This window comes from Olea europaea, chromosome 13, assembly GCF_002742605.1.
Source record: "Olea europaea var. sylvestris chromosome 13, O_europaea_v1, whole genome shotgun sequence".
Classification (NCBI taxonomy): Eukaryota; Viridiplantae; Streptophyta; class Magnoliopsida; order Lamiales; family Oleaceae; genus Olea; species Olea europaea.
This window is the reverse complement of record NC_036249.1, coordinates 3,860,596-3,878,983: the sequence shown is the minus strand read 5'-3', so window position 1 is coordinate 3,878,983 and position 18,388 is coordinate 3,860,596. Positions and strand designations below refer to the sequence as shown.

General features: G+C 32.2%; 1 protein-coding gene across 1 annotated transcript; it reads left to right on the top strand.

Annotated features, from left to right (window-relative positions):
• The first annotated feature begins 10,806 nt into the window (after nucleotides 1-10,806).
• LOC111407310 (beta-amyrin 28-oxidase-like) lies at nucleotides 10,807-14,320 on the top strand. The gene is made up of 5 exons (XM_023036721.1): nucleotides 10,807-11,278; nucleotides 11,470-11,967; nucleotides 13,278-13,438; nucleotides 13,594-13,626; nucleotides 13,849-14,320. The coding sequence occupies exons 1-5, from the start codon at nucleotides 10,840-10,842 to the stop codon at nucleotides 14,143-14,145; spliced, it is 1,428 nt and encodes a 475-aa protein (XP_022892489.1). The 5' UTR covers nucleotides 10,807-10,839; the 3' UTR covers nucleotides 14,146-14,320.
• Nucleotides 14,321-18,388: the final 4,068 nt, after the last annotated feature.

The following is an 18,388-nucleotide window of genomic DNA, read 5'->3' as shown; positions in this document are numbered from 1 at the left end:
TGGGAGCAATACTTGGTAAAGAATCTTTCATCGAAAATCTCTCTAAAACTTTATTGATATAGGTCTCTTAAGACAAGCCTAAAATACTTTGAGATCTGTCCCTTTGGATCTTAATACCAAAGACGTAAGATATATGACTTATATCTTTCATCTCAAAATTTTTAGAGAGAAATTGTTTCACCTCATGCAACAAACCCTTATCATTGGTTGCAAATAAATTGTCATCTATATATAGAATATGGAAGCAAATCTTATTCTTGCTGACCTTCTGGTATATACATTAATCCATAATGTTCTCTATGAAGCCAAATTAAGAGATGACACTATGAAATTTTAAATACCATTAACGGGAAGCTTGTTTCAATCCATATATAAATTTCTCGAGCTTGCACACCAAATGCTAACTACCACTACAGGAAAATCCTTCTGATTATTTCATGTAAACATTTTCCTCTAGATCTCCATTGAGGAAAATGTAGTTTTCACATTCATTGTTTGTAAAAATGTTTCAGAATCATTTTTGGCTCCAACATTATAGTTCGATTCTTGTAGATACACAGCATAATCACTAGGTATTGTTAATTTCCTTATTCTAGTAGATCTCCTTAATGTTGTATTAACATTTTCCTGAGGATCAATCGGTTGTTCAACAATTTCAGGGAATTTTTGAACATCTTGATCTACTAGATTATCATCATCAACTTGTGAAACTTCAATGATTGGTTGTCCAACACCTGCTTGAACTTGAGGGATGTTATGAATGACAATCAATCTATCACTTAAAGTGGAAAGTCAATCAACAATATGATTCTTTCAGAAACAATGTCCCGGAATCGATTGCCCCCACTAATCAAGTCATTCTCAAGAAACTTCACATTTATTGACTCCACAATCCTAGTGCTATGAGTTGGAAAATAAAATCTAAAATCTCTATCCTTTAGACCTTTCGGCATATCCAATGAAGTATCTAATAATGATCATTGGGTCTAGTTTCTTTTCTTGTGGGTTGTAAACTCTTACTTCAGATGGACATCCCCAAACGCGTATATGTCACAAACTTGGTTTCCAACCCTTTCATAATTCAAATGGCGTCTTTGAGACAGCCTTGGTTGGAACTCGATTTAATATATACACTGTCGTTTTAAGAGTTATAGTCCACAAGGATTCAAGAAGTTTGGAGTTACTATGCATATTCCTCACCATGTCCATTAAAGTTCAGTTTCTTCTTTCTGTTACACCATTTTGGTCCGGGGGATCAAGCATTGTGCATTGGGCAACTATCCCATGCTCTTGAAGAAACTTCGCAAAATGACTAAGTGCCTGTCCATCCTCAATGTATCTTCCATAATATTCTCTACCTCTATCTGTTCTCACGATCTTAATTTGCTTTTCTAGTGTAAACATGCATAGCATTATAAGTAGTATTATTTTGCAGATTAATAGAGAAAAGACTATCAAACAATGTATCATTTCCAATAAGATCAGATTTATAAAATAAATTGAAAGACCCTTTCTTTTTTTTCTTTTTTTTTGAGAAATTAAAGGAATAACCTAAAGGTACAAGTCTTGAAACTGAAATCAAGTTCGTAGAAAAACTTGGAAAATAAAATGTCCTTTTCTAAATTCAAAATAAAATCATTGATTAAGACTACACTGCACGTTCAACAGCCTCCACATGTGAGCGCATCTGGTTTCCTGAATAAATACATTGCTCACCTTCTACTGATTTTCTTAGGTTTTGCATACCTTGTAAGGTATACAAAATATGGATTTTAGAACCATAATCAATCCACCATGTGTTATAAATAATATCAACCATATTAGATTCATAATAGACAAATGTGATTGGTTTATCTTTTATTCTCAAGCCATTTTGGAACTTGGTACAATTTTTCTTCATGTGTCCCATCCTTTTGTAGAAGAAACAGTTGGATTCATTTTTAATTTCACCTTGGGGAGGTATTTTACCTTTCTCTTTCCTTTTGGCTTGTTTTTGATCATTTCCTCACGTTGCTGTCAATGCACTTTCACCCATTTCTATTTGTCAATCTCCCTTCTTCTTGAACACATGTGGTTAGAAGTTTATTAATTGACCATTTATCCTTATGCATGTAATAGGATATCTTGAAGAGTCCACATTGATGTGGAAGGGTGTCTAAAATATATAGTGCACAAGAAAAGACTCAGACATATCAACCTCAAGAGTCTTCAATTCAGCCGCAATGTCCCTCATTTGCATGACGTGCTCATGCACACCTCTCTCAGTAGTGATCCTCATGGATGAAAACTTCACAATTAGGGTGTTGACAAATGCTTTATCTGAAGTCTCAAATTGCTCATCAATAGACTTCAGCAATGCCTTAACATTTTTATACTCTTCAACAGAACCATGAATACCAACAGAAATCTTGTTCTTTATGAACATCACACTAAGGCGATTGGATCGCTCCCATCGTTCATAAAGAGCAATTTCATCTGGAGTGTTGGTCAGAGTCATTTTTTGGTTCGTCTTTCATAATGGCATAATCAATGTCCATCCATCCCGAATGAAGGAAAATTCTCTCCTTCCAGACTTTATAGTTATCACCATTTAATTCGGGAACATCATATTTAATATCAAAGAAATTCTCAGATTGTGAAACTGCATAATATTTATCTTAAAATTGAGGCTTTTATTGAGTAGATTGCATGTTTTACCAATGTAAGTCATGCTAAAATTGAAAATAATGACATAAAAATTACCTGTGGGCTTTTTATTTATTTATTTATTTATAATTCAACTCTATTCAATTATACCTTATAATAGAATTATCAAATCACATTTTACCAATGTAAAATTATGCTTCAAAATATGAATCTAGTGACATAGAACTTGCCCGTGGGCCAAAGTCCTATTCAATTAGATCTATGTATAAACTTTATGATAAAACTATCAAATCACATTTTATCAATGTAAAATTATGCTTCAAAATATGAATCTAGTGACATAAAACTTGCTTGTGGGCTAAAGTCCTACTCAATTATATTCATGTACAAACTTTATGATAAAACTATTAAACCATGTTTCAATTCCTAATTTCTGTGGATAATTGGGAAAGTAATTTAATATTTTATCCTAATTGATCATACAAATATAATAAAAATTCCTATGGGATAAAATTCACCATATTAAATATGATCAACCACAGTTAACGTCTTTACCCAAATATGTGATCCTATACTTTAATATATAATTTTACATAATTAAGGATGCTGTGACTACTCTCTAATTAATTAAAATTATATGGATCACTCAACATTATGATTCACAAAATGTGCTCGCATAAATTGCACAAACCCATAAGCAATATGAGCACTAAAATTAAAATTTTAACGTGCTAAATTATTTATCTGAATATTGCATGTATAACAAAACAAGAAAATTATACATACAAAATAACGAAATTAAATAACTTTAGCACACAAACAAAGTCAATAAACAATTCCTATTAACTTCCAATACATGGGTCCACAGTGATATAAGAACTCAAAAATTCCAGCTGTATCAATGTTCAATAGTAAAAAATATTATTAAATATTCCAAAATAATAACATAACCAATTTGTTATGAAAAAGACCTGGAAGTCTGCACCATTTTTGACCAACTCACTATTTGGTAATCACGTACAGTAACAAATTGGTAGAATTGATCTTTGCCAAACTTAACAGTAAGTAGTCTTATTTCACGTAAGTGGGCCCGTGAGTTCAAGGAAAAAGCCTTTTGTTTTTGTTTTTAATTACTTTCTACAGTTTGTCTTCAACCGGGTCATTTTTACCCGGCTTCAACCCAATGAAAAACCTGACGCTTTCTCCATCTTCCCCGGACACCAAAAATTACGTTTCAAATCCCATAAATGTTAGAAATCTAAATCCTAATGATTCCTATCCTTATTTCCATAAAAAAAACTATGAAATAAGATTTTGAAATCTCTGGAAAAATTATTGAATATTTTTAGAAAAATTGCAAAGAACTTAGCGAGCAAGGCAGAGGCAAATATAGCTCTAATACCAACTATTAGACTTTATTTTCATCTATCATGTGTGAATAAACAAGCAACATATGGTCAAAGGCATAAAATAAATAACAGAAACTAACCTCCAGCTATTGATCTTCAAAATACCAAATTTCAGATTATGTTTGGTGCTTCTAAATCTCGCTCAATCTCGACTAGAAGGCGTATGTCTTGCTGTATGAGATTGGAAGGCTTAGGGACCCAACCAATTGAAGAAACCGTATATAGATAGGCTCCATCCATCATAGAACCATTCTCAACCAAATGCAAACGTGGGGAGACAATTGGGGCATGATTTTAGCAATTGTTCAGGTCCCAAAAACGATGCAGTTGGGACATAATTTTAGCAGTTATTCACGTCCCTAAAATGATGGAAAATGTGGAACACATCTAGACCTTTATGAAAAAAAAAATAATAAAAAAAAATAAAAAATAACTAACACAAAATGCTTGCTAAGATTTAAAGGAGAAGAACCTGATTCCACAATAATTAACTTCACTTTCCTTTTTCATTTGAAATTATTAAATTTTATAAAGTGGACTTGCCCTGTTGCCCAGATTCAGATTGGAGAAGTTATTGTAGCCGATTTGGCTAAGCTTTTATTTAAGTTGCTTTTTTTACCGCCTTCTTTCAACAATGAAGACACGTTTAGGGCCTGTTTGATATGCTTGGTTTTCTATGAAAAATGGAAAACATTTTTCATTTCCACCCAAAAATGTACGTTCGATGGTAAAAAATTTCCATGGAATTGTTTTTCTTGGTACAACCCATTTTTGCACCATTTTTCACCTTTTTAAGAAAAATGTTTTCCCATAGGTTTGGTGATTTTTCGTTTTCCAGGTTTTTTATTTTTTATTTTTGGCAATTGAAACAAGTTTTATCCTCAATTGTAACAAATTTTATCACTTTAATTAACAATTTTCATGAAAAATAAAGTCAAATGAATACCAAAAGATACAAAATTTCAATATATTGTAGATGGAAAATTATACCAATCAAACACATTTAATTGACAATTCTTAGTAAAACAAGTTTTAGGCAATTTAATTTCTTGAAAATCGTTTTCTTTTCCACCCAAATTTCATTTTTGCAATCAAACGGGCCCTTAGTGTTAAAATAAGTCGAGAAGCAGGTAGTGCAATAATCAAAGCCTAAACGAGGAGTGTTTAAATTGTTTTAACTGTTTTAACTTCTTGTCTCCATATGATATCGGTGCTATTTATGCCAATTTGATACTTGGCATTGTATTGGCCCAGTATCCTATGGGCTTTCTCCTCTCAACTAATTAAGCCCACCTTCGCAAGGGTACCACTGGAAAGGCTGTTTAGGACGTTTTGAACTTTTTAGTTCTTCTGGTCAATATACTATGCTCATGTTTGATCAGATTTTTAGTAGTTTTTTGATCAGATTTAATTTAGATTAAATCTAAATTTTAATCCATACCAAACAAGAATTTTTTCTACCCAATCAGTCAGTCTGTGTACGTAGTGTACAGTTCAGCATGATACACGTGATTTTGCTCAATAATTTCAAGATTTTTAGCAATTCATACGTATGCATATGTTGTACAATTTTTTTTTTTTTTTTATCCAGGTATCCACCTTACAGTGACTAAATCCTGGAGTTTACACCTTGGCCCCTCAAGCTGCAGACAGGTTAAACCGCAGGTTGTGCTCCAAACTGATCAGTGCTTAAGAGCCCCCCAACTAATATGTCAAAGTGTCAAACAAGTCGTTTCCCATCTTTTTACCTTGCCTTCCAGTAGAGCTCCTGCCTTCCAGGAGAATATCTTGTTATATATTTATGGTATAAATATAAAATGTGAAAGAAATAATCAAATTAGATAAAGTGCCAAAGTGGTGGGAAATGTGACATTTGTGTGGGACGTCAGGGGTTCGAATCACTCCCCACGCAAATATTAAAATGTCTTGATTTGGGCCTTGGGGCCTTGGGCTCTTGGGCTTCCTTGACTAAAATAAATATATTTTTTTTCTTCATTATTTAATGGGTAAAACTAGCCAGTATTTTATGACTGTTTGTTTTTGTAACAACTCACCAACTGCCATTAAAACACCCACTACTCAGTCATTAAAATTATGCATTAACATGGTGAAGACTGTTACTACCATCTTGCCTATATAAACTCATATCTTGCTTTGGGAAAAGACACACAAAAAGAAAATAGAATCAATCACTCTTTTCATATTGTGAATTTCTTATATTCGGGTTTTTATACCTATTCTGGAGTACAATTGAGAGTTCTAGAAAAACCATTCGTGATTGCTGCATAAGTGATTTACGATCGTTGTATCCTGGGAGTGATTGTTCACGGAGGTCACGGCAATTATTGACGGGCAATTTCACTTTAGGACATCGTGCTGTCACGAGACTCGATCGGACGATAAGTTTTATATTTCTGCATTATATTGTTCTGATCACTGCTGCAACTAATTATTTTTCCAACATATCTACCTTCCAGGAATTGAACTCACAAATTCTGATCTGTCAGTCTTGAAGTGCCTTCATCTTTGCCAGTTGGGATGTGTCCTGGAGGGCTACAGTTTTGTTTTATATTGACTCAATTTTGTCAATGTTACACATAACTCTAACTTCCGGACATGAAGACTAACTTTACGTTTAAAGCATCAAATTTCTCATGTTCTCACTTTTATTGATTTTAATATTTATACCTTAATTCTTTTTTTCGTGCAGAATTTTTCACAATTTGTAAGATCTTATGTTGAAGAATAACATATCTAACATCATCTCATTATAAATCACTTCGGAAACGAACCTTTAATATTCACGAACACGTTTGAAGCTTAATTAATTCTTGGATTATTTTTAAAAAAAAAAACTAATTTATAAGTCTTGCAAATAAAAAAAAAAAAGATTATAAATGTTAATCCTTTTAAACTTCGTGATTCCTTCCAATTTTTTCTTTAAGCATTAGACACACATACGTGTGAACATCGTGTGAATGCGTCTACAAGTCATTCATGAAATATCAAGTTTCATCAACTAAACTAACATCATAAATGTGGTCAATTTTTTATGTTATATTTTCAACATCATAAATGTGATCATGGATGTCAACAATCCAAATTCTATTTAGCATTTTTTAAAGTTGTTTCATCTTTCAGAATAATGTAAATTAATCTCTCGTGAAAAATAGATGGAGAAATATAAATATTAAATATAAGATCAAATCGTAGAAGTTTTATAATTTTACCTAATACGCTGGATAAGTCATTCCCACAAAACAAATATCAAGAAAAATTTGTGTTTGCATTTTGATTAGAAAATTGAACTACAGACAGTGATAATATCAAATAAATGAATGAATTTTCTTCACCTTTATCAATCCAAAATATTTAGACAATATATTTTGTTATGTCTTTATTTATGAGACGGATCACCTGACAGTCAGTTAAACATTAATTTACATCAAAGTCAGCACTCCATTATGCATTGCTTGTTTCAAAGGCCTTTTCGAGACAATTAGGTTATTCATTTAGATGTCTCGCCTAAGAATTTTGTTATCGAAGGGAATACTTCATCTCTCTGTAGCAGTGTACACAAGGCGATGACATCTGCCACAAGTCTACCTCGACCAAGTAGCATAAAAAACATTGCACGAAATGATTGATGTGACAGCTTTGCAAGTGATGTCGTCTTGTCAAATCACAAATTTTTAAGCCATACAGGCCACAGGCATATAACAGTTATAAATTGATATAATTGTACTTGACAAGTGAGCTATTAGGATGATGCCAAGTTCAAGCATTAAGAAGGCCTCTTCCACGTATAAATACTTGGCGCCTCTCTCTTTTAAAAGTAATTGGACATGAAGAACAAAAGTATTATAGTTGCAATCGAGTAGTTCTCTCTTCAAGTGAGTGCCTATATTTTTGTTCATTGTTTCTTTTCTACACACAAATATATCATTCATTGTCTTACGTGAGAGTATCACCATCAGAACTTTTACTTCCTAATGTGATGTCTAAGTGTGAAGGTAGCATACACATGATCGGGAGAGAACGCGGAATATGTTGATTTTGCGTCCGACAAATTTGAAGGTCAACATATTCAGTGTGAACAAATTTTAATTCAATCTTAACAATATTCATATGTCCATATGTAATCTTGAAATAGATTCTATTCGAGTTTGTTGGCATTTAATTTGTATGCGACTAACCATTTCAAAGAAGTCGAATTTTTGGGCTTTGAAAACGCGACGGCATTCCATTTCTGACCATAGTAGACCATGACTTGGTATTAACCAATTATTACGAACGTTGTAGGATAAAAATTGAAATATTTAGTTGACTTTAAATTCGGCAAATTGAACCCCAACCCCACTTTGTTTTGTTTTATTCTGCTATTTTCTCATACCTTAAACCAATTTTTGTCTAATCTTGGATTTTGGTTGGTGAATTCATTGTATATTGGTAAAAAAATATTTCACGTACAACAATTATTACAAACACATCGAATTATATTAATATCCCGTTAATGTTTTCCACTTTTGATGCAGTTTATGGATATGTTATCGTTCTTTTGATATTTTTTAATTCTATATGTATATATATTGACCACTTCAAATAGTGGATGTTCAATGGTGAGATATTTTATTCGTAAATACCTAAAATACTCAAATACCAATTTCTAATTGTCTAAAAAACGAAAACGAGTTGACAATCGAGTTATCAACTAGCAATAGTGCAATACCCACAGAAAGTAGTGGCAGATTAGCAGCCAGTTATCATTGGACTTATTTTCCTTTTGAGTCCTTGTTAAATAATAAGTGAGGACTTTCAATTCATGTAAGTTACTTAAATTTAATTTTACATAACATTTTTGCTTTTCTAACATATTTCCTTTTGAGTGTAAATAAAAATGTAAAAATCTTGACAAAATTATTTATTTTAAAATTTACTTATTCATGCATAAGTAAACTTAGTATAATATTTTGAAGCTTAGCCAAACCTGTTCATAATCTCACTATGTATGAAATGGAAAGCGGGCTGTCGTATAGTGGTAAATTACCCAATTCAAAGGACCATTGAAATTTCACAATGTTTGGCACGTAAAACAATATTTTAAGTTATAATCACACCATAATAATGTCAATTACACCATATTTTAATAGCGATAAATGTTCTTAACCTTTGCTCATTTTTGCACCTACTTTTTCCAACTTTTTCACCTAATTGTTATTATCAATCTTCTATCAATTTATACATCTCACACTGATGAGATCTTCCATCCAAAAAAATTATTAGGAAAGGGTAAAACTATTTATTTTTCTCTCGTATTTTTAGGTAACTGAAATAAGCAACAAAAACAAAAATTTGAAAAAATAATTGCTCGTCATTTTAATGCATGTAACAAAATATTTTAACAAAAACCGCCATCAGATATAAAATTTGCGAAATAATTTAAGGTAAAAGATAAAAGTACAAAGGAAAAGATGTGACGACAAATGCAAACTGAGCGAATACTGAGAATATTCAATTCCAATTAATTAGAAATGTAGTACACTAATAAAACTATGAAGTAAATTATAAATATAATTATCCCTTATCGTGATATTGCTCAATAATTCGCCGCCCTCTACTTGACATCTATCTAAATGATAGAAGACTTGTCTACGTTCATTAAAAACCTGTTCGTAATTTTTACATAAAGTCATTTGTGGGGACATGTAATGCTGATCTATGTTGCAGGTAACTATCTCTTGCAGGACAAATTCATTAAAGAGTTATACACAGACGCTGGCACGGACACAGGCATGGTACCTGATTTGTTTAAAGTCCTATTGCTTTTAGGACAAATCTCCTGTAGTTATTCTATCTAATCGTGTCTAACCATCAATAATTTTTCGCTACCCTCACTTTAGTCACTACCTCGGTGATGTGTTAACACAGCAGCCGCTCCTTTATGGCTACTTTACTTCCAGCTTCCAGTTTTGAACAAATTAAGCTTACTTTTGAGCTCCACATTTTCCAAAATCTATTTTTTCCTAAAATTAATTTATAATTATACATTCTCCTGTAAAATAATTTTATATGTAATTTTAAATTTTTTTCATATTTTTAAACACTTTCTCACAAAAGTCATTATTTCAAAACCTATTTCCTTAAAAAAAATGGAGCTCATAAATGGCCTCAAAGTCAGTCAGCCGTTCATTTTTGACAATTTGGTCGTGGGGTCCATGTATAAACTATGTAATCTCATGTTTGATACGAATTAAAATCACATATTTCATCAATTTTTATCAAAATTTAATAAAATTTCGATTTTAATAATAAAATGTGGAAGCTCATTAAAATCACACATTTCATCAACTTTTATCAGAATCTACAAAAATTTTAATTTTAGCCCTCGTTTGGCCCCATTTTTTCAATTAAAATGGGTAAAGTAATATATATATATATATATATTAAGAATGAGTGATTAAAAAAAGAAAATTTTTGATTTACGTGTAACATTATTTTATGAAAAATTATGTGATTGAAAATAAGAACGAGAAAAATGAAATCTAATTTAACGAGGATCAAACGAGAATAATAAAATATGTAAGCTAATAAGGGTTAAAAACACATATTTCATTAATTTTTATTAAAAGTTATTAAAAATTTGATTTTAATTACGATTTTTTTTTTAGGGGGGCGGGGAGGCGGGGGTCGCTAAGGAAGACTTTTTTCTATATAAATATAACCCACATTCCATCAGGCCTAAACTAACTTTCGTCACCCACAACTTCCCTCAAAACAATTAGTCATGGAAGTTTTTACTCTAGCCCTTTTTATAATCACTTTTGCTATCATCATTTTCGGCTTCAGTCGCTGGGCAGACCGCGATACCAAGCTTCCTCCCGGTAGCTTCGGGTTGCCCGTGATCGGAGAAACTATACAATTTTTGTTCGGCAAGCCGGAAAAGTTTGTTGGCGATAGAATGAAAAAGTATTCTCCGAACATTTTCAAGACGAAGATACTTGGAGAGAAAACTGCAGTTATTTGTGGGCCGAATGGTCACAAGTTTCTGTTCTCTAATGAACAAAAGTACTTCGCTGCGTTTCGTCCTCACCCAATTCAATACATCTTCCGTTCATACCAAACCAAAGCGGCCGCTACTCCGCCCCCAGAATTGCCGCGCGACGAGACTAAAGTTTTGCGGCAGCCTGGTTTTCTTAAGCCCGAAGCCCTGATTCGATTCTTGGGTAAGGTTGAATCACCTCATCTAAAAATTTAGACCCTTAAACAATTAACGAATTAGATTTCGTCTTAAACGTGCTTACTCTTTGTAAATTCCACATTAAAAATTCTTGGTCAAAAACAATTTAGTTTTCATGAGTTGCTGAACTTTCGAAGTTAAACCTCACCGTCTAGAACTAAATTTTGTCTTCAACAGGTAAAATGGACACCGTGACACAGCAACAACTGCAAGCTCACTGGGAAGGCAAGGATGTCGTCAAAGCCTTCCCACTCGCCAAGACCGTAACTCTAGCACTCGCTTGCCACTTCTTTATGGGCATGGACAACCCGGAGCGCATCGCTAGACTCGTCCAACACTTCGACGATATTACTGTCGGTATGCATTCGATCATGTTAAACATTCCAGGGACCATTTTTCATCGTGCAAACAAAGCTGCGGCCGCCATTCGGACGGAACTCATGAGCGTGATCAAGGAGAAGAAAGACGCAATGGCATCAGGGGCTAAAATGCAAGATATTTTGTCCCATATGATTGTTATAACTGATCCCAGCGGAAAATTCATGCCTGAGGCTGAAATTGCTGATAAAGTAATGGGATTGCTTGTTGCTGGATATAGTACAGTTGCTACCACCATAACTTTCTTGATGAAATATGTTGGCTTAAATCCAGACGTCTATGGAATGATCCGAGCTGGTAATTATCTTTTACCCCATAATTATTTCGTTAGGTACTTACAGTGTGTTGAGCCACACCGGGAGGGAGAGACGGTGGTCAGTCCAACCAGATAGTCAAATAGATTTTTAGTAGATTTTAATAAAATATAATAAAATGTGCAATTGAAAAAAATGAATTTTTAGAAAATAAATCCAAACAAGGTGTCTTAAACTTTGAATGGGAGTAAAATGGCAAATATTCTTTATGGGGAAATGAGTTGGTGAAAATTTTGTTAGGTAGAGATGTCCCGTATACTCTTAAATTTCAACAACATTGAAGATTGAAATTGTATCGTTCTGGTAGACCCACATGAATTCAACTCTATTTTATTTTATTTTTTTGGGGGTCGAAAATGTAAAATTCTATTGATCACCTCATTAACTTGCATAATGGAGGTTTAAATTTAAGACATGTTTAATGTAAATTTTTTAGTATAGATTTTTTGAAAAGTGATTCTTTTAAAGATGTGAGGCTAAAAAGTAAACAAAAAAGTTATAGGTCCATGTGTGTGTAAAATTATTACATTGGCCTAGCTCTTCAATTTCATTCTTATATTAGGTATATTTGATTTTGATTATCTTCTTGATGCTTCTTTGCTGCCTATAATAATCAATTTTTAGAATCCTACCTCAAGTTGTACAAGCATAACATTGATAAAGCCCCAAATCACACGAATCTCCAAAACATAGGAAAAAAGAGTGTTTAAAAAAAAAAAATACAATTCTGCTATGTCCACAATAGGGGGGAGGGGAGGATTTTTTGGTCTTTTTTATTTGCATGGGCCCCGTATGAGCTCACTCTCACGTGAGTATAGGTCAACAATGATGTCAATTTCTTTTTGACAAAGAAGTTTAATTTCCCAAAAAAAAAATAAAAAAAAATTTAAAAATTAAAAATCTGCAACTAACAGTTACCTATATATATTTATAGAAAGTGTTTGACAAGATACCATGATGTGGCTTGATGAACCTCCTTATTAGCATTTATTGGCATGAAAACCTTGAAAGAGCATGCTGATGGTACAGGGTCTATCAGACAACACACAATCGCGGGCTCCAGTGTAATTTTTTTTTTTTCCATGTGGGACTAACCCCTACAATGAGAGGTCGGTAATACCTCTATAGGAAATGCTCTGTATGAAGAGCATTTTCCAACCTTGAAAGAGGAAATCCCAATAACTAAGCTTAAATATCAGACCTTTCTTATCATGTCCATGTCGAGTAATTTATTATTAGTGTACGGTAAATAGTCATTAAAACCATGTCTTCTATTTAATTTGTAAAATGCAGAGCAAATGGAAATAGCAGCATCGAAGAAGGCAGGTGAATTTTTAGAATGGGAAGACATGAAAAAAATGAGGTATTCTTGGAATGTAATATGTGAAACAATGAGACTGGTTCCACCGCTGCAGGGCACATTCAGAGAAGTTCTGACTGAATTTATTTCAAGTTGGTCACACAATATTTACTAATTAGTTTGTCTAACGTAATTGAAGACGTGGTTTTTAATAGTAAATAAGTTATTGCGTTGGCTCTTTTATTAACTGATGAACTAACGGATATGATGGAAGGAGTTAGCAATTTACAACAAATGTCCAAATAAAAAAACTATACTCTTCCTAAGCAGTATAACAAGAGAGTTTGTTATATCCAATTTTTAAATTTTATTTTTGGTGCTTTAATCGAGCGGGGAAAATCTATTTCCCAATTTTTTTATGACATTTCGCAATCAATTTAAATAAATTCAAATTATTAATTAAGAACAAAATGAGTTTTATGACTAACATGAAATTTCACCAGGTGTCCAGTTACAATTTTTAATCTAATCTTTATTTTGGATATTAATATGTTTGGTTTGTAGGTGTATTGGACCGTGAGCACAACAAATATGAACCCAGAATATTTTCGAGATCCTCAAAAATTTGATCCTTCAAGATATGAAAACGGTGAAGCCCAAGCTCCGTACACTTATGTTCCGTTTGGAGGAGGGCCGAGAACTTGTCCTGGAAAAGAGTATGCTCGACTAGCCATACTTTCCTTCGTCCATAATGTGGTGAAGTATTATAAGTGGGAAGTAATGGATCCTCTTGAGAAGGTCAATGGTGATATGATGCCTACACCAGAGAAAGGTCTTCCAATCCGCCTTCATCGCCTTTAGTTGGGTGCATGTAAAATCGGATTTGTCGAAATAGTGTTTATATATTTTTTATTGCTTGTTAATTATATTGGGATTATCACTTCTAGTTTATATCATAGTGTTTCAACTTTCAAGAAAGATGTAATGAGAAGAGGGGATGCACCTAATAAAATTCAATTAGAGTGACTCTTTTTCTTATTAATTTCAAGTACTTCAAACAAGTTTACAAAAAATATTAGTTGTTTCAAGAAAAAATTAAAATAATAGCGCGGTTGGAGCAAACTAGGTTAAGAAAAGATATGTGAACACCAAAGAAAATGAGTCCATAATATTTCATATGTATTGTCAAGATAAGCCTCAAAATAAGGAAAAAGTAAGTTTGTTTCGAGAAATAAAACACGCTCTAAATGTGGATGGATTTGGTTTCGTGACGTCAATCGTCCAAAACATGTTGTCAAATGTGATTGTTAATTTTGGGTTGATTATTGTAATGTATAAAGTAGTTAGCTTAAGTAATAGACAGTTAGTTAATACCAATGATATAACTATCAATTATTTTCATCTATCACTGATTACATGTTAATTTATAATCAGAATAGTCAATAGTCATATTGTCGCGATCACTAACAACTTATCGTTTGTGAGTCCAATAACATTACTGTCAATTTTGTTGACACACAGTGCGATGGTGATCACCAACTATATTGTTATCTATAATTCTATTTGTCTTACCAATTGTCATACAGTCAACTGTCACCATAAGAATTTTTGTAATGATTTGCTCCATTAATTTTTTATATTGTTTTCAAAAGGATACCCTAAGACCCTCATATTGATTGAACTGCTTCTAGTATGAAAAATATATAAGCATAATATAAAGTCATTTGTTCATTTTGTGTTCATAATTATAGTGCAAAGAATATATAAGTATGATGTGCATACGTGTTACTCCCTTTTTTCATTTTTTAAATAAGCCATCCTTATTCTAAGTAATAGTGATACGAGAATTATCTAAAATTATATTTTTGACAACGTGTCTTCTCATTTTTTGAATGCTTATTTTATTCAAAAGAGTTGATGGGACGTGATTTTCTTTTATTAAATATTGCAAGACTAATATTTTCCATCTTTTACTAGAAGAAAAGTCAAAAAGACAATGTTTCAATTACTGTGTGTAACTATATTTAACTTTGCTATATTCACTCACAAGATGCTTATCTTCTTTTTAAGCATACCACATCATGAAATCTTGTTTACCTAATAAATTATCGTATCAAATTTCTAACAAAATAGGCAACAAGGGGATTACAGTATCAATCTACAATGATCAATTTCCATCTATTATTATTTCATGTAACATATGTTACGCCTCTTATAAAGAAACTCTAGATCATTATCAACGTGGAAATCAACTAAGCATGTCAACAAGGTCCACGCTCCACATCACCTTGCATGCCGAAGTGTCGAGGTGAGATAGTCCACTTACACATTTTGTGGGCTAGGTCGATGCCCCAAAATGATACACCTCGAAAGGATATATACCGAAGTGGTAAGATGTGGAACGTCGATGCTGGGGCAATATCACACCGTCTCGTCTATATGAACTAGCGGATCTTTTGAACAAAAACATAGCTAAAATAAGATCCACACGATTAATTGATTTGATATTTGTGTAGCAATTGCAAAAAAAATCAAGTCACAAAACCCACTCATTAGGGAGTAGTAAATACCCGCTCACCTTGAAACTAATTGATTGATACTTAGAAGAAGACACCTCAATTAGCATATGTGGTCATGTGTCCTTCCACCAAATGGTCCCAAATCCACATCTTTCCCAATAAAATACTCACACTTATTTCCATTTCAAAGGTAACGCAATCCTATACATAAAAACATACACTTTGCTTTATCATCTTAGAATTCAAGTGTGTTATTTCTTTCTCCTTCACCACCAAGTGACTTAACCATTGAAGTACTTGTAATTGCCTCCACCACTATCGAAATAGATCATGAGTGACTAACGATTTACCACCATGCGTAGTATGACATATAAGTGGAGTATCAACCTTTTGGCCACGTAATCTCTATGGAAATTGAGGTCAACAACATACATACATACACTGGTCACCTTATCTCAAAAATCTATGAAACGGTTAGCTTGGCCTTTCTTATCTAGGTCGATGAACGCTCATAATTAATCCCTCAAATCGTATTTAATGACTCGCACATGTTCATTGTACCTAAACCATACAAGTCTTTATGTTCAAGTCAATAATAAGATATTAAAATTATTCTTTGTCAAATTCTACTTGCGAGCAGAGCCAATATGAGGTACAGCTTTGGCAATTAATTAATGAGAAGAGGGGATGCACCTAACTTAATATTTTTTATTTTTTTCATTAATTTCATGTCCCTACTATACAAAATGGGAAATGTGAGGGTACTGTAAAAAGCAACAGTGTCTAGATCCATCTTTATTGTAGCTTATTTATTTATTTTTTCAATTGGGGGCCAAAAGCGACGCTATTTGCTTGATATATGTTTTATTTTATTGTACACTACCTCCAAATTTACTGCAACACACAATTTTCATTCCTTCCCAACTCCGATAGGGATATAAGAAAAAAATCACTTTTGTATAAAAAAAAAAAAAGATAGAGATAATATGCGACAGAATTTTTTTTACAACATATTACTTGTAGGTAAAAAATTTGAAGAGAAAAGAATTAAAGAGAATTTTACATTGAAAAAAAAATTTATAACGTAAAACTATAGCAAAAAATAAAATAAATAATCTCTCCGTACACGGAGGAAAGGAGAAAAAAAATAAAATAAAATAAAATTTGGAAGGCTCCATGCACGGAGACCATGAATAATTTTTTTTTTTTTTACTTATGTTTATGTGTTGATTTTCAAGCTCATTACGGGATATCAAATGAAATCGAAATATTACATTCTTAATATCGTTTTGAAATACTCGCGGCATAGTATTACACGTCGTTAATGGTATGTGAAACGATCAATCGTAGCAAATGTTATGGAACGTCAAGGTAGGCATTTTCAAACTATATTTCGAAATTTTCGATAACAAGCTAACTTTAAAAATTCATCGACGATTGTACAATAGTCGAATTGATAAATATTTTACATTCTCTCGAAACTCATTTTGAGAACTATATTGTAGAAATATCGAATGATCTAAATAGATATCAAAAATAGTTAAACGGATATTAAACGTATGTATTAAAAAATACGCATAAGTCGTTTTTCTTAAAAGAATCAATTATTTTATTACTATTTCAAAAATTTTGATAACAAGTTAACTTTAAAAATTCGTCGACGATTGTACGATAATCGAATTGATAAATGTTTTACATTTTTTCGAAACTCATTTTGAGAACTATATCGTAGATATATCAGATGATCTAAATAAATATCGAAAATAGTTAAACAGAGATTAAATGTATGTGTTAAAAATGCGTATACGTCATTTTTTTTAAAAAAATCAATTATTTTATTGCTATTTATTCTTTTTTTAGCAACAATTTTCTTAATGCATCATTTTGCTCAAAAAAATTATGTGGTATATATCTAATAATTTCAGACAATATTTAATTTTATAGTAATAAATATTGAATTTTTTAAATTAAATTTATCTAAATATTACTTTAGATTAAATATTAACTCAAAGTTTTAAGTATATTTCTTTACATAGTAAAAAGTTTGCTTCAAGTTGTAAAAATATATATATATATATATATATATATATTATTGTAGTTAGTTTATATAGTATAAAGAGGTATTATCTTTTATTTAAAAAAGAAAAAAAAATAAGAGGACTCCGTGCATGGAGACCTTGGTCTCCTTGCAACACGGAGACCCCTCCATTCAAGGAGACCAAGGTGGTCTTCGTGTTGCAGTCTCCTTGCACAGAGAGAGAGAAATTAAACTTTCATCATTTTTTTTTACTTATATTTTTGTGTTCATTTTGAGACTCATTACGGGATATTAAACGAAATCGAAATATTACATTCTTAATATCGTTTTGAAGTACTCGTGGTATAGTATTGCACGTCATTAACGGTATGTGAAACGGTCAATCATAGCAAATGTTATCGGACGTCAAATTAAGCATTTTCACACTATATTTCAAAATTTTCGATAACAAGCTAACTTTAAAAATTCATCGACGATTGTGCGATAGTCGAATCGATAAATGTTTTACATTCTCTCGAAACTCATTTTGAGAACTATATCGTAGAGA

What these genes read in the sequence shown, in the direction of transcription:
- LOC111407310 (XM_023036721.1), top strand. Translation starts at nt 10,840, where the DNA reads ATGGAAGTTTTTACTCTAGCCCTTTTTATAATCACTTTTGCTATCATC. An exon ending in CTATGGAATGATCCGAGCTG is followed by an intron (nt 11,968 to 13,277) that starts GTAATTATCTTT and finishes TGTAAAATGCAG; the next exon opens with AGCAAATGGAAATAGCAGCA. An exon ending in TGACTGAATTTATTTCAAGT is followed by an intron (nt 13,439 to 13,593) that starts TGGTCACACAAT and finishes TCCAAATAAAAA; the next exon opens with AACTATACTCTTCCTAAGCA.